This window comes from Bufo bufo, chromosome 6 (genome assembly GCF_905171765.1).
Source record: "Bufo bufo chromosome 6, aBufBuf1.1, whole genome shotgun sequence".
Taxonomy (NCBI): domain Eukaryota; kingdom Metazoa; phylum Chordata; class Amphibia; order Anura; family Bufonidae; genus Bufo; species Bufo bufo.
Genome location: NC_053394.1, coordinates 260,702,437 through 260,718,224, shown reverse-complemented (window position 1 = coordinate 260,718,224; position 15,788 = coordinate 260,702,437). Strand labels below are relative to the sequence as shown.

The 15,788-nt window shown below is 44.6% G+C and overlaps 1 protein-coding gene across 2 annotated transcripts in view; it reads left to right on the top strand.

Annotated features, from left to right (window-relative positions):
- Positions 1 to 15,788, top strand: part of NDST2 (N-deacetylase and N-sulfotransferase 2) — a 143,314-nt gene that overhangs the window by 90,111 nt on the left and 37,415 nt on the right. For both annotated transcript variants that reach the window (XM_040439038.1, XM_040439039.1), the window contains exons 3-4: positions 6,406 to 6,493; positions 9,935 to 10,089. In XM_040439038.1, the coding sequence (XP_040294972.1) occupies positions 6,406 to 6,493; positions 9,935 to 10,089 (243 nt within the window). The remainder of the gene's footprint in view (positions 1 to 6,405; positions 6,494 to 9,934; positions 10,090 to 15,788) is intronic.

Sequence of the window (15,788 nt, the reverse complement as noted above, 5' to 3'; positions counted from 1 at the left end):
GGTTATAAAGGGGTTTTCAGAGCGATTTATACTGATTACTTATCCGTCTCTGATTGGTGGTGGTGGTCCGACACCTGGGACCCCCCCCCATCAGCTTTTTGGGAAGGCATCGCCGCTTGCAGTAGCGATGTGGGCTTATCACAGCTTTCCCTGGGCCAGTGATGACACGTTCATGGGTCACGTGGCCTAGGCGCAGCATTGAAGTGAATGGGCTGAGCGTCATACCACACACAGCCTCTATACAATGTACGGTGCTGTGCTCGGTAAGTTGTGCCACGCTGTGACCGCTGGTGCCATCATACAGCTGAGCGGCAGTCGGACCCTCACCGATCAGATACTGGCGAGACCTATACGGAGGATATATTAAAAATATCTTGGAAAACCATTTTACTTGGGGTAGCCCCTGCATCAGTGGCTTACAATGTTACAATAGATTCGTTATTTTTATTTATTTATTTTTAAAGAAAAAACTGCATGATTTAGAAAGAAAAATGAATAAAGAAAAATAGATTGTGAAGACATAGTTGCCACTATACATGTTTTTGAAAAAGCTGGGCAGCAACCAACTGTGCCAACGTTAAAGGCTTTGTCCCGTTACAAATGATTATGCCCTATCCACGGGATAGGAGAGACACCACTGAGTGACGGTGGTCCAACTGCTGGGGTCCCCACTGTTCATGATACATTTTAGTAGTGCAAGAACCCCTTTATTCTGGGATAGTCCCTGTTGGAGCCAAATTGGTGGTCATTTGCTTACCCAAAAATGGTCCTATATATGAAACATGCATTTTATAATCCACGGAGGAGCACAACTCAAGAAGATGCACCTTTTCCCCATAACCCATTGAGAAGTAAATGTCTAAAGGTCCTTGAATAGTCCTAGAAAAAGGAGGAATAGATGGGGTGTGCATGTGGTCTCTAGGCTTTGTGTGCAGGATGTTTGTATTGGAGCACTGGCCGCCTTTCCTCCCGCGTGTCACACACTTGTGGGGGACTAACCGCCTGTGATATCCTAGCGGCTGAGGCAGTAGGTATTGGCACAGGGATGTTTCTTTTGGCTGCCGCCGTGAAGGAGAATTTACGCTTCTCTCTGGCTAGAGAATAGCACACAGCATTGCTATGGTGACTTGTTACTAAAAAAGGTTTAGCTACCTCATAAGTCACGACCTTAGCAGCAGGATTTCCTGAAAGATGCCATTGATGGAATGAAATCCTTTAATTGGGTTTCGACCAGTATTGAGTAAGCCGCATTCCAAGGGCCTGTATATGTCGGATAACCTTTCCATGGGGCGTCCTCCCTCCTTCCTTCCTCATGTGAGCGCTTTAATATCTAGTTTACCTTTTTTCCTCTGCAGTGGGGCAGATTTACTGATCCGATGGATGGCTAAGCTTAGACCAGATCTATCCCAGGCGGATAGACCATTTTCTCTATACCAACCAATAACTGGCTTTCTTTGAGACTGAATTTTACGTCCGAAATGTGGCATCATTTTTACTCGAAACATCGCATCTTAGGCCCTAATGGGAAGCTCCACCCCTTTTCCATTAAGCCCCACCCCATTTAAGACTAGGCCCAAAAACACACTGTAATAAAGGGTACATTTCAAATGCTCTGACCCTGTATTTGAATAGGGGAGAAGCCATAAAAGATGCAGCACCCCCTAAAAATTAGGATGTGTGAACAGGTGTGTTTTTTTTTATGTAATCTGCTAGTGCGTAACTTGTAAAATAATAGCCATAGGCCTCATGCACACGGCCGTTGTTTTGGTCCGCATCCGAGCCGCAGTTTTCACGGCTCGGATGCAGACTCATTCACTTTACTGGGGCCGCAAAAGATGCGGGCAGCACTCCGTGTGCTGTCCGCATCCGTTGCTCCGCTCCGTTCCGTGGCCCCGCAAAAAAAAATATAACATAACATGTCCTATGCTTGTCCGCGCTTTGCGGCCAATAATAGGCAGTTATATTAAAGGCTGTCCGTGCCGTTCCGCAAATTGCGGAACACTCACGGACGCCATCCGTGTTTTGCAGACCGCAGAACGCACCACGGTCGTGTGCATGTAGCCTTACTATATCTAAGAACCAGGTTGACTTGGCAGCCGGGCTATCAGAGCTCATTACTAGAAAAGAGACCAAAAATGAGCACAGTGGCTCTCCTGCCAGGTTCTGAAGTACGACTGCTTAAAGGCTGTAGGGTCAAATTTATCACTAACTTTCACCACTTTTGTGGTGTGAAAATTTTATTTGCGCAAGTGCCATTACTCCACCGGCCTCGCCACTTTCCTGGTAAGGAGGAGTGAGGGGGGTAGGGCCAGCGGCCCCGTCAAATTTATCATCGTCTACACCAGTTTTCTGGCGCAGAGAACACCGAAATCTACACTAGCCAGGCATAGATTTTGGTTTAGGTGCATGGACTGCCGGATGTTGCACCTGATTTATGACGAGGCGTGCAGCATCCGGCAGTGTGCCTGGTTTTTATAGTCCATTGTACGCCCCTGGGCTATGATGAATCTGGCCCTATGTCCACTTTCACAGTACAAGCATGTGGATACCAAATCGTGAAGAAAAAAAATATTAAAGGGGTGACCGTTTTAAACTGAGCACATTTGACCAGCTGAGACGGACAAAAAAATAAGGAAAAGAACAACCAGCAGGTGGCGCTGTACAGATACATTTTATTGAATAGCTCACTGGCTATACCAAATTATCCACAGCACTTATAGCGGTGCAGTCCATCGCAGGGACGAGTATGTATGGAGAAGAAGCTCTTTCCGCATCTCCTCGATTGTATTATGTCCTTTGAGGTATTTTTGGAGTCTGTATATTTTATGTGAACCCTCCTGTGTCTTCCTTAATGGATTTGTGCATGTAAACTTGTCACTTGCTTCTTGCCCTTTTATATCTTCTTTTTTTTTTTTATAACCTAAAGAGGATATTTAAAACCCCAGATGTGTTGTCTGGCACTTTTATTTGCTGTCTGTGTATGTTTTTATATAATTTCTGGACCTTTTTCTTCTTCCCCACTCTTCCCTTGTATCACTTTTGATCAGTCCTCTCATTCTTCCCATGTAGACATGTAGCAGATTGTCCGATGCATGGCCTATAACCACTGTCACTTTTGATGTAGTTGTGAGCCTTTTTCTGATGAATTCGGGAAGTTTTGCTTCTCGGCAACAAATATTTTCAGTTATGGCTGCATCTGAAAGCTGTATGTGCGTTCTCATTAGAAAACGTACTGTAGTGTTGTCACAAGTGGCTTTAGAAGCTCTAATTGCTCCAGATTTTCATTCTTGGCATTATCATTTTATTAACCTTGTTCTGTCAGAAAAGCATTTAAGGCGCTGCCGTTTTATAGTCTCATTTGCACTTTGGAGATTCAATTTAACGTGGTAAAGTTTGTTGCTAACACCTCCATCTGTTGTCTGGCTTTCAATATAATCAAATAGTGTTTTTTGTTTTTGGTTTTTTTGTATCTGCTTTTTCTTTTCTTCAGTCGAAACAAACCTCTCCAACCTTGGAAATTGCTCTGGAAGCACCAATTCAGTGGTCGCGGCGTCACCCGAAAGTAATGAAAAAGCACAACACACCTCGATACTTGAATATTCTTCTTTAGGGTACTTTCACACTAGCGTTTTTCTTTTCCGGCATAGAGTTCCGTCACAGGGGTTCTATACCGGAAATTAACTGATCAGTTTTATCCTAATGCATTCTGAATGGAGAGCGATCTGTTCAGGATGTCTTCAGTTCAGTCTTTTTGACTGTTCAGGACGGAGATAATACCGCAGCATGCTACGGTTTTATCTCTGGCCAAAAATCCGGAACACTTGCCGGCATTTTTTTTGCATAGGAATGTATTAGTGCTGGATCCGGCATTCAAAATACTGCAATGCCGGATCCGTCCTTTCGGTCTGCGCATGCACCAGACCCTGAAAAATATCTATGCCGGATCAGTTTTTCCCGGATGACACCGGAAAGACGGATCCGGCATTTCAATGCATTTGTAAGACGGATCAGGATCCTGATCAGTCTTACAAATGCCATCAGTTGGCATACGTTTTGACGGATCCGGCAGGCAGTTCTGGCGAAGGAATTTCCTGCCGGATTCCTCTGCCGTAAGTGTCAAAGTACCCTTATCCCAGCAATATAAATATACAAAAACCTTTGAAGAATGTGTACAATCATCTACGGTGAACAGCCCATATGAGATTCCGGCGCCGAGAGGAGGAAGCTACTGAGCATGTTCCTCCACTGCTGACTGAGAGATGGTGGACCAGAAGGATAAACCGTAGGGGGCGCTACCACAGGGGAAAATGTACATTTAAAAAGCATTACAATTATTTTGGGGTGCATTACACATATTTTGGGGTGCATGTTGCTATAATGCTCGATTCATTGCATACTAATACTTCTCGTGGAATAACCACTTTAACCAGAAGGCCTCATGCACACTTGGATTTTTCACACTGTGCAATTAAAAACTTATGAATTTTAGGTCATTTAACAAAAAATTAGACTTAAAAAGTTATGAGCAAAGTCGTTGGCATTGGGCTGTCATAGACTGCACTCAGATGATCAATTAGTTTTTAGGAAGAAAGTAAGTGACGGTTCCCACATGGCGGGAATGCTGTGGACATGTCTGTCGGTGTGCGTGCAGCAGCAGTAAGTCATCCATACAACCCGACCAGTGTCCACACATAACTTAGTTCTTTTAAATTAATAGCATGTGAAATCATCAGCGACGGATATCATCCATGGCGATGCAGACGGTGAACCCTTTGGCAAATGCGGAGTAATCCGCAGCTAAATCCACACGATTTGGTGTTGATTTTGCCTCTGCAGACTTCAGCCAGATCTGAGGACTTGCATGTACCCTAAGGCTTGGTGGGTATTGTCCGTGCTGGTAAACATGCCTACAGTGAAACTACCTGGGCCAGATTTTCAGTTCCACCATAAAGTACGTTGTCGTCATCGTCCCCCACCCACAAAGACCAATTTTAAATGGAATTTTAGGTGGTTGTCTGAAATATATATTTTACTGTAAGGCTACTTTCACACTAGTGTTTCTATTTTCCGGTATTGAGATCCGTCATAGGGGCTCAATACTGGAAAAAAAAACGCTTCTGTTTTGTCCCCATTCATTGTCAATGGGGACGAAACGTAATGCTCCAAAATGCATTCCGTTCGGTTGCGTTCCCATACCGGAGGGCAAACTGCAGCATACTGCGGTTTTCTTTCCGTCATGGGATGCGGAGCAAGACGGATCCGTCATGACCCTCAATGCAAGTCTATGGGGATGGATCCGTGGACACAATATAAAATGCATCCATCCTCTCCTCCATTGACTTTCAATGGCGTTCATGACGGATCCGTCTTGGCAATGTTAAAGATAATACAACCGGATCCGTTCATAACGGATGCAGACGGTCGTATTATCAGTAACTGAAGCGTTTTTTCTGAACCCTGCCGGATCCAGTAAAAACGTTCCTGTGAAAGTAGCCTAATTTACCTGATCAAGGTAGTATCTGCACATTTGATGTCTCTCTGGGTTTTACACTAGGTCTGTGACTTCTAACCCCCGGCGCTCAAGCTGTGGTAAAACTACGACTCCCAAAATGCCACCTTGCTTGGCTGCTCTCAGAACTCCGTAGAAATGAATGGAGCCTCCTGGAAGTTGTAGTTTCACCACAGCTGGAGGTTGGCCATCACTGCCCTAGGTACACCAATCTGATTCCAAATGTCTAATGGTCCCTTTACAACAGAGAATTATCGGGAATGAACATGAGTATGAACCCCATTCCCAATAATTGAATTGATCACCACATGAACGAGCAAAATCGGATGAAATCCTCATTGATTTGGACACCTAAATCATTGTCTCTGGGCCGCAGATTGTGCGTCTACATGGGGACGAGCAATTACAGTAGCCATCCCTCAGCCCATATAGTGGAGGTGATGGCTACAGGTAAGTGCAGCTCTCGCCTCCTCAGCACTTTTCAGGAAGGAACAGTTCTTTCCCAATCATTGCCGGTGCATGTAAATGCAAATGAGATTTGAAAAATATCAAGTGTATTGAGAATGAGGGAATCTTTACATGTATGATGACCAGAAGAATTTTTTTTTTTCTGATTTGAATTTACATCTGGAGGTTCCTACCATTTATCTACCTGTGGAACAGATAAGGGGACGATGTATAATCTAATCTATATAATCTGTGTATGGCAGAAGAGTTAGTACATACTGGATTCAGACACTCAGCCATCTTCATCAGTTGGACAGTTCGCACGTCAAGGCTTTGAATAGTCTTCGAGCTCTAATACCAGTTTTGTTGGTCTTGATAGAAGTGTCACAATGTGATAAATCGACCTAGCGGTTCTTCATAATGCTGACTTGTATTTCTCTTCATTTCAGGCTTTGCTGAACACTCAGAGCAAGCTAAGGACTCTAGTGCCGAATTTCACCTTCAATTTGGGTTTCTCTGGGAAGTTCTACCACACAGGTACAGTAGTTGGTCATTGCAGCTTTCATCAGAGCAGCCCCTTGTGTTAGGGCTGGTGATCCGCTGCGTGAAAGAGAGCCAAGCCCCGTTCCGGACAGCAGAGACACGGAGCATTAACATGATTGATAATGCTCTTTGTCTCACAGGGAGATAAAGTTGTCACTGTGATTTTGTAGTAAAAGGATCACAGAGAGGCACGGACATTATCAATCATGTTACTGCTCCGTGTCTCTGCTGTCCGGAACGGGGCTTGGCTCTCTTTCACGCAGCACAGGATCCGCTCGTGTGAAAGAGCCCTTACTGTGCTTTACATCTGCATGAAGTGATGAAGCATGCTGGCTGGGCGAGGGGAAATCTGTGGGAACACTTCATAAACTGCTGCACTTTTCTAAGTGAGTGCAGAATGGAAGTAATCCGAGAGCAGCAGAACCGTTAAAAGCTCTACCAATGCCTGCATTCTACATGTCCTTATAATAATCTATATAGACTGGTATAAGCAATATAGTCACGGCTGAGAGAAATCCTCAACCACATTTTCCAGTACTGCACATAGCAAACTTTAAAGACAAATTATTCTATGTAGTCATTAAAGAAGCACTCCGGGATTTTTAGCTTTGCCTATATAGTGCAGGATAGGCCTAGAGGCTCTTGTGTCTGCCATCTTGATTCCTTCTTTCCCCACAAATACGGTTTTCCTAGTGAATCCTAAATGACCTGCCTGGGCTTTGCAGAGACAGAGGGGGTCGAGTGTAATTCACACTGAACTGCTGAGTAAAGGCAGCAATGGCAGATCGGTGACATGGAGCTACTGTCCCCTCACACTGCAGTGTCTCCATGTTGTCCTATGTGATGCAACTTGAGCCCTTCTCGCCTCTCTTTTCCTGTCAGCTCTCTTTTCCTGTCAGCTCTCTTTTCCTGTCAGCTCTCTTTTCCTGTCAGCTCTCTTTTCCTGTCAGCTCTCTTTTCCTGTCAGCTCTCTTTTCCTGTCAGCTCTCTTTTCCTGTCAGCTCTCTTTTCCTGTCAGCTCTCTTTTCCTGTCAGCTCTCTTTTCCTGTCAGCTCTCTTTTCCTGTCAGCTCTCTTTTCCTGTCAGCTCTCTTTTCCTGTCAGCTCTCTTTTCCTGTCAGCTCTCTTTTCCTGTCAGCTCTCTTTTCCTGTCAGCTCTCTTTTCCTGTCAGCTCTCTTTTCCTGTCAGCTCTCTGGGTACTTTCACACTAGCGCTGTTGGAATCTGGCAGGCAAAAAATATAATGGGAAGATTTTGGATCCGCTCCAGGTTTACAGATACTGATAAAAAGTTTTCTTGTGTGAAAGTGTCATTACACGATATTGATTGGACAAGCTTAGGCTACTTTCACACTAGCGTCGGGGTTCCGCTTGTGAGCTCCGTTTGAAGGGTCTCACAAGCGGCCCCAAACGCATCCGTCAAGCTACCAATGCATTCTGAGTGGATGCGGATCCGCTCAGAATGCATCAGTCTGGCGGCGTTCAGCCTCCGCTCCGCTCAGCAAGCGGACACCTGAACGCTGCTTGCATCGTTCGGGTGTCCGCCTGGCCGTGCGGAGGCAAACGGATCCGTCCAGACTTACAATGTAAGTCAATGGGGACGGATCAGTTTGAATTTGACACTATATGGCTCAATCTTCAAACTGATCCGTCCCCCATTGACTTTCAATGTAAAGTCTGGACGGATCCGTCTGAACTACTTTCACACTTAGAATTTTTTTCTACAATATAATGCAGACGTATCCGTTCTGAACGGATCCCAAGTCTGCATTATATGAGCGGATCCGTCTGGGCAGACCCCAGACGGATCCGCTCTGAACGCAAGTGTGAAAGTAGCCTTAGGCTGGGTTCACACTTGAGCGTTTTACAGCGCGTTCAAACGCGCTGTAAAACGCTCAACACATGAAAACCAATGCTTCCCTATGGCCCTGGTTCTCACTTGAGCGTTTTACAGCGCCCTACGCTCAAACAAGTTCTTGAGCTTCTTTGGGGCGTTTTGACGCGCGTTTGTGGCCATAGGACACTGCAGTCAATCACACAAACGCGCGTTTACTATTGCAAAAAACGCGCATAAAAACGCTTGAGCATATTTGATATGCGCGTTTGTGTCGCGCGTTTTTGTCCATAGTCAACGCGCGTGTTACGCGCGTTTGTGTGATTAACAGCAGTGTTATATGGCTGCAAACGCGCGACAAAACGCCCCAAAGAAGCTCAAGAACTTGTTTGAGCGTAGGGCGTTTTTCAGCGCGTTCAAACGCGCTGTGAAACTCTCAAGTGAGAACCAGGGCCATAGGGAAGCATTGGTTTTCATGTGTTGAGCGTTTTACAGCGCGTTTGAACGCGCTGTAAAACGCTCAAGTGTGAACCCAGCTTTAGAGTGTGGAGGGATGCACCCCAATGAGCAGACTAAAGGCAACACCCATTTGTCAACTTATTCATATGCTTCCAAAAAACAGCACAATATAAAGTTGCCAAATTATTTTAGTAGGTTTGCAATATTTTTTAGAGACTAGGCATGTCAAGCAGCAGACAAGTTCCCTTTAAATATATATGGATACATTTTTTTTGTTAAATTGGTGAAGTAACTACGGTAGATCTGGGCTGGACAAATCTTCAGCGCCAATTAATTTGGTATTTCTTGGGTAACATTTTTAATTGTTGTTAAATGTTGATGGGTGTTATAACAAACTTTGCATAAATCTATAGTACATGTAAATCTAAGAAACTTTGTAATATATCATTTTGGAGAAAAATGCTTCATTCTCTGACAAGTCCGTCTTGAGAGACAACAGGGCTGGCTGCTCATTGAAGGGCCAGATTACATGCTGCCTGTAGAAGAGTCTGCAGAGGGGGGAGGGGGGGGGGGGTGAGCTACAGTGATAGAAGAGAGACACGCTGCGCATGGAATTCTATGCAGAGAGGAGGAAGAATGCTGCCAGAGCCATTTTTCCTCTGATAAGATATATTACACAGTTTCTTATATTTACTTATACTATTGATTTATGTAAAGTTTGTTGAAATGACAATGACCATTTACTTTTTTTAATTGATGTTTTATAACGGTTTTCCACTGATGATTTGGATAGCGTCTGCTGTCCTCTATAAGGCCCCTTTCACACGAATGATACGGATTGGCTCCGGATGCTTTCAGGGTGCGTTCAGTAAAACTCGCACCATTTTGCAAGCAAATTCAGTTAGTTTTGTCTCCGATTGCGTTCAGTGTTTCAGTTTTTTCCATGCGGGTGCAATGCGTTTGATGGGTTTTTCACGTGCGTGGTCAAAAACCTGAAGGTTTCACGTCACGCATTGCACCCGTGTGAAAAACTCGCTTGTGTGAAAGGGGCCTAGGGCTGCTTATGTTAGAATGTAGCAGTTGTATGCCTCCTAGGATTCGGGTAGTACCAGTGACCTTTCATGATGCCGTCCTGTCTCTCCAGGCACAGATGAGGAAGACCAGGGGGACGACATGCTTCTCATGCACAGGAAAGAATTCTGGTGGTTCCCTCATATGTGGAGCCACATGCAGCCTCACTTGTTCCATAACGTCACTGTCCTCGCAGAGCAGATGAGGCTCAACAAGCAGTTTGCCCTGGTAATGACCTGATTGCGCTTCCTGTTTTAATCCTGATGAAAGCTTTTATTACCTGCAGGATTCAGAGATCTACATTAGGTGGAAACCAAGGCAGACTCTGCCTGCAAAGGACTGCAGGCAGGATGGATTGTGCACAAGTAGGATCTAAAGAGCAGAGATCTACATTCAAGTAAACTACATGAAAGCATTGGTAGTGTTGTTTTTTTTTTATTTTTATATATAACTAGAACGAGTCTGAGAGGAACTTGTCAGTCACAAATATGTGAGGACCTGGGACAGCTTTTATCTCGCCTGCTCTGGCGTTCTAAGTAGTTGAAGGCAACTCTTAAGATCTTGGTCTTCCTTGGAAATCTCCAGATTCTCTCTGATGTGACAACATTTAAAACTGGAAAACACTTCTGTACAAAAATTTTAAAGCATGAGACCAATTGATCTCCACTTGTGATCTAAAACCGGCTCTCTATTGTAGGATCAAGCAATCAGATCATGTATTGTCATTTCCCAATCACTGCGCAATATGTGGGACCATCCGTTACAGAACACAGTTGGATAGTTCCTCTTTTACAGTGAGGAACAGAAGTCTTTGAACACCCTGCGATTTTTCAAGTTCTCCCACTTGGAAATCATGGAGGGGTCTGAAATTCACATTGTAGGTGCATTCAAACTCTGAGAAACAGCATAAAAAATTCAGGAAATCACATTGTATGATTTTTAAAGAATTTATTTCTTGCACTGCTGAACATAAGTATTTGAACACCTGAGAAAATCTGTGTTAATATTTGGTACAGAAGCCTTTGTTTGCAATTCCAGAGGTCAAACGTTTCCTGTAGTTCTTGACCAGGTTTGCACATACTGCAACAGGGATTTTGGCCCACTCCTCCACACAGATCTCCTCTAGATCTGTCAGGTTTCGGGGCTGTCGCTGAGCAACAGAGTTTAAGCTCCCTCCAAAGATGTCCTATTGGATATAGGTCTGGAGACTAGCTAGGCCACTCCAGAACCTTGATATGTTTTTCACGGAGCCATTCCTTGGTTATCCTGGCTGTGTGCTTCGGGTCATTGTCATGTTGGAAGACCCAGCCACAACCCATCTTCAATGCTCTGACTGAGGGAAGGAGGTTGTTGCTCAAAATCTCACAATAAATGGCCGCATTCATCCTCTCCTTAATACAGTGAAGTCATCCTGTCCCCTTCGCAGAAAAGCACCCCCAAAGCATGATGTTACCACCCCCATGCTTCACAGTAGGGATGGTGTTCTTGGGATGCAACTCATCCTTCTTTTTCCTCCAAACACGACAAGTGAAGTTTAGACCAATAAGTTCTAGTTTGGTCTCATCTGACCACATGACTTTTTCCCATGCCTCCTCTGGATCATCCAGATGGTCATTGGCAAACTTCAGACGGGCCTGGACATGTGATGACTTGAGCAGGGGAACCTTCCGTGCAATGCATGATTTGAAACCATGACGGCGTAGTGTTCTACCGACAGTGACCTTTGAAACTGTGGTCCCAGCTCTCCATGTCATTGACCAGCTCCTCCCTTGTAGTTCTGGGCGGATTCCTCACCTTTCTTATCATCAGTGATACCCCACGAGGTGAGATCTTGCATGGATCCCCAGTCCGAGGGAGACTGACAGTAGTCTTTAGCCTCTTCCATTTTCTAACAATTGCTCCAACAGTTGATCTATTTTCACCAAGTTGCTTGGCAATTGCCCCGTAGCCCTTTCCAGCCTTGTGGAAGTCCACAATTTTGTCTCTGGTGTCTTTTGACAGCTCTTTGGTCGTGCCCATGGTAGTAGTTGGCATCTGACTGACTGTGGGGTAGACAGGTGTCTTTAAAGAGCTCAGACAGGTGCTACTAAGTTAGATTAATGAGTGGAGTAGAGGTGGACTTTTTAAAGGCACAGTAACAGGTCTTTGAGAGCCAGAATTCTTACTGTTTCTCAGGTGTTCAAATACTTATGTTCAGCAGTGCAAGACAAATAAAATCATAAAAAATCATACAATGTGATTTCCTGATTTATTTTTTATTTTTTTATATTCTGTCACCTACAATGTGAATTTCAGACCCCTCCATGATTTCTAAGTGGGAGAACTTGCAAAATCGCAGGGTGTTCAAATGCTTCTGTTCCTCACTGTATTTCTTCTCGTTCCTGCTGTGATTCTCTTTTCTGCAGATTAACCATGTAATGTGCAAAGCCAGGTTTGAATTGACAAAATTGCATGTTTTCTAGTTCTTGCTGAGGTATTTGTAGTCAGTCATCGTGATGAAGCAGGATGTGCCTTTTACATTTCTGCTGCTATTAGAGTCTTCATTAAAATACACAAAGCATTCTCCGTTACCCCCTACATGGTAGCCCCCTTAATGCGCAGTCTTGAGGGTGCTTTCCACTTACTGAAGCAATCTGACTGAAACAAGGCATGTGGAGATCATCCATCAAGCACTTTAATAGAATGAAAAGTGTATTCATTAGTTTAGTTATGCTAATTTTTGGGTTGCTATGGGAAACAGTCTTTGCCATCTGGCACGTTTCCCGAGGTTCTTAGAAATTCATTCCAAATGCATTTGAAGCAAAGGCGACATCAGCAAATTTTTAAGAAATTGTGTTCAGATATGCCATGCAGTATTATCATTGCTGGATATAATGTGCCTTGGTGGCGGTGATTTAGATCAGAAGTGGACTCGAGGTCGCTTCATTTGGGAACGGTTTGGGTTCCTGGTCACTGACCCAGCGTTCAATTGATCAGTTTAGGTGGAATTCCACCTTTTAAGGGTCCATTCACACGTCCGTTTTTTCTTTCCTGATCTGTTCCGTTTTTTCTGGAACAGATCTGGACCAGATCTGGACCCATTCATTTTCAATGGGTCCTGGAAAAAAACGGACAGCACAATGTGTGCTGTCCGTTTCCGTTGTTCCGTTCCGCATGTCCGTTTAAATATAAAACATGTCCTATTCTCTTCCTGAAAAATCGGATCCTGGTACAATACAAAGTAAATGGATCCGCAAAAAACGGATGACATACGGATGTCATTCCGTATGTCATCCGTTTTATACGGAATCCGTTCCTGGAAATTACATTTAAATTATTTTTTTTTTTAAAGAAATCCAAACAACTTTATTTGCTTATTGAAATTTATACATGTTTCCGTTTTTTGCGGATCCGCAAAAAACGGATGACATACGGAAACATTTTCAGGAACAACGGATCCGCAAAAAACGGACAGAAAATCGGATTATAGAAAAATACTGACGTGTGAATGTAGCCTAATAGTTGATAGCCAGAGCACAAATCTATGGTTTTATCTATAGCTCTTGCAAGCAGGAAAGCTTAGTGGCGCAAGTATCAAAGAAGAAATATCTCAGGAACAGAGCTCCAATAAAGGATGGAAAATAAGGAGAGTGCAGCAGCAAGTACAGCCACGGATAGTGGACCAGCGCTGCCAAGTGAGCAGGAGCCGTACCCACACCGTACAGCTGGCATTATTGATACATGGAAGCTGGTATATATAGCTTTCAGATATGTAGAAGTAGGCGGGTAAACACAACAATCCAGGCTCTGCCATCTCCTGGCGAGAGGCGTCACCTGCTGGCATGTAACTACTGGTGTAGTGCAGTCAGTGCCATAAGTCTTAAAGGGAACCTGTCGCCTCCAAAAACCATCTGAAGCCGCCAGCAGTACCCGAGAGTAGCCAGCAGTGTGTTTCTGACGATTGTTTTGTTTCTGAGGGCAGATGCGGCAAAAGCTCAGAAAACGTTCCTTTATTCCCTGCCCGGCGCGCTTCTCCACACATGCTTGAAGTCACGGGGGCAGCGGCCTCCTTGCTTCAAGTGACGGTAACCACTCCCCCTTCCCTGTCCCTTTCTCTCCAGCATATGGCATTTATCATGTAGGCAAAGTTAATACAAGGCTCTTACTAATGTATTGTGATTGTCCATATTGCTTCCTTGGCTTGATTAGTTTTTCCATTTCATTATACACTGCTGGTTTCCAATGGCTTTGGCCACCGCAGCAGCACAGATATGAGGTGGCCTGGATGGGAGGTGCTGCGAATGTTTTCCTTGGCACGCTCTGACGGTCCTGGCCACCAGAAAGTCTGGCGCTTTTTCCTATAGTGTGCAAGCACGGACACCACTCCTAGATTGTAGGATGTGGGACCCCCATAATCCGATAACTGTGACCTCTCCAGAGGTTAGTTCATCAGTATAAAAGTCTTGTAATACCCCTTTAAGACATTGGTTGGCATAACTACTTAAAGGGCTTCTGTCACCCCACTAAACTCATATATATTATTTTTTTTTTTTGTGTACTTATCCCTATCCTGCCATATTGCCATACATTATGTTATTAATAATTTTCGTTCAGTAGATTTGGCAAAAAACTTACTTTTATGATATGCAAATTACCTTTCTACCAGCAAGTAGGGCGGCTACTTGCTGGTAGCTGCTGCAGAAAACCGCCCCCTCGCCGTGTTGATTGACAAGGCCAGCCGCGATCTCCTCCTCCGGCCAGCCCTGTCAGCATTTCAAAAATCGCGTGCCTGTGTTGATTCGGCGCAGGCACTCTGAGATAAGGAGGCTCGCCTCCTCAGCGCTCCCTCAGTGCGCCTGCGCCGATGACTTCTTCTCTTTCGGTGATGTCATCGGCGCAGGCGCACTGAGGGAGTGCTGAGGAGGCGAGCCTCCTTATCTCAGAGCGCCTGCGCTGAATCAACACAGGCGCGCGATTTTTGAAATGCTGACAGGGCTGGCCGGAGGAGGAGATTGCGGCTGGCCTTGTCAATCAACACGGCGAGGGGGGCGGTTTTCTGCAGCAGCTACCAGCAAGTAGCCGCCCTACTTGCTGGTAGAAAGGTAATTCGCATATCATAAAAGTAAGTTTTTTGCCAAATCTACTGAACGAAAATTATTAATAACATAATGTATGGCAGGATAGGGATTATAAGTACACAAAAAAAAAATAATGAGTTTAGTGGGGTGACAGAAGCCCTTTAAGTGTCCAGGATTCCATGAGATACTCCTAAATTTCTCCTGTTCTGGAACGTATCATGTCTGTGATCTTTTAGCTGGCTATACACATTACATAAATGTCAGCTGAACATGCCAGTATTGGCGAGAGTGTCTAATCATCGTACGTAGAGATGGCACATTTTGGGGTAGAGAAGGATCGAGCAGTGAGATTTCAGTTACCCGATCTATTTGACCTCGAGGAGATGTCCTGCTGCCAATGTCTGGCAGCAGCTTTCTCCCAGTTCAGGACACGTGCATGCTCAGCCAAGTTGAAGGAGTCGGGAGAGGTAACTGTCAGGTGAACGAACATTTGGCCATCAGCTATCAGGTCAGGCCTGTCCGTCTGACGTCCAGTGCTGATCTCTGGCCGCAGGAGGGATAAATAAATTGAACTGGTCACTGCACTGTGGCAAACGTAATGGTAGAGTAGGTGTAATTCTGTGCCGGCTTCACAGTTCCACCCCACTACAAGTGCCTTCTGGAATACAGTGACTATGACTACTATTAAGAGCACAAAGCTGAGATATGGATACGCTAAAGAACCATTCGGAATAGGACCAATTCCAGAAGTGCAAGAGTAAGACATTTATTACGCACTATGGGACTTCATAAGAAATGACTACTTTTTTATGAGACGCATTAATGCCTTCATTTATGAAGCCTGCAAAGAATCATTTAGTATAACTATAG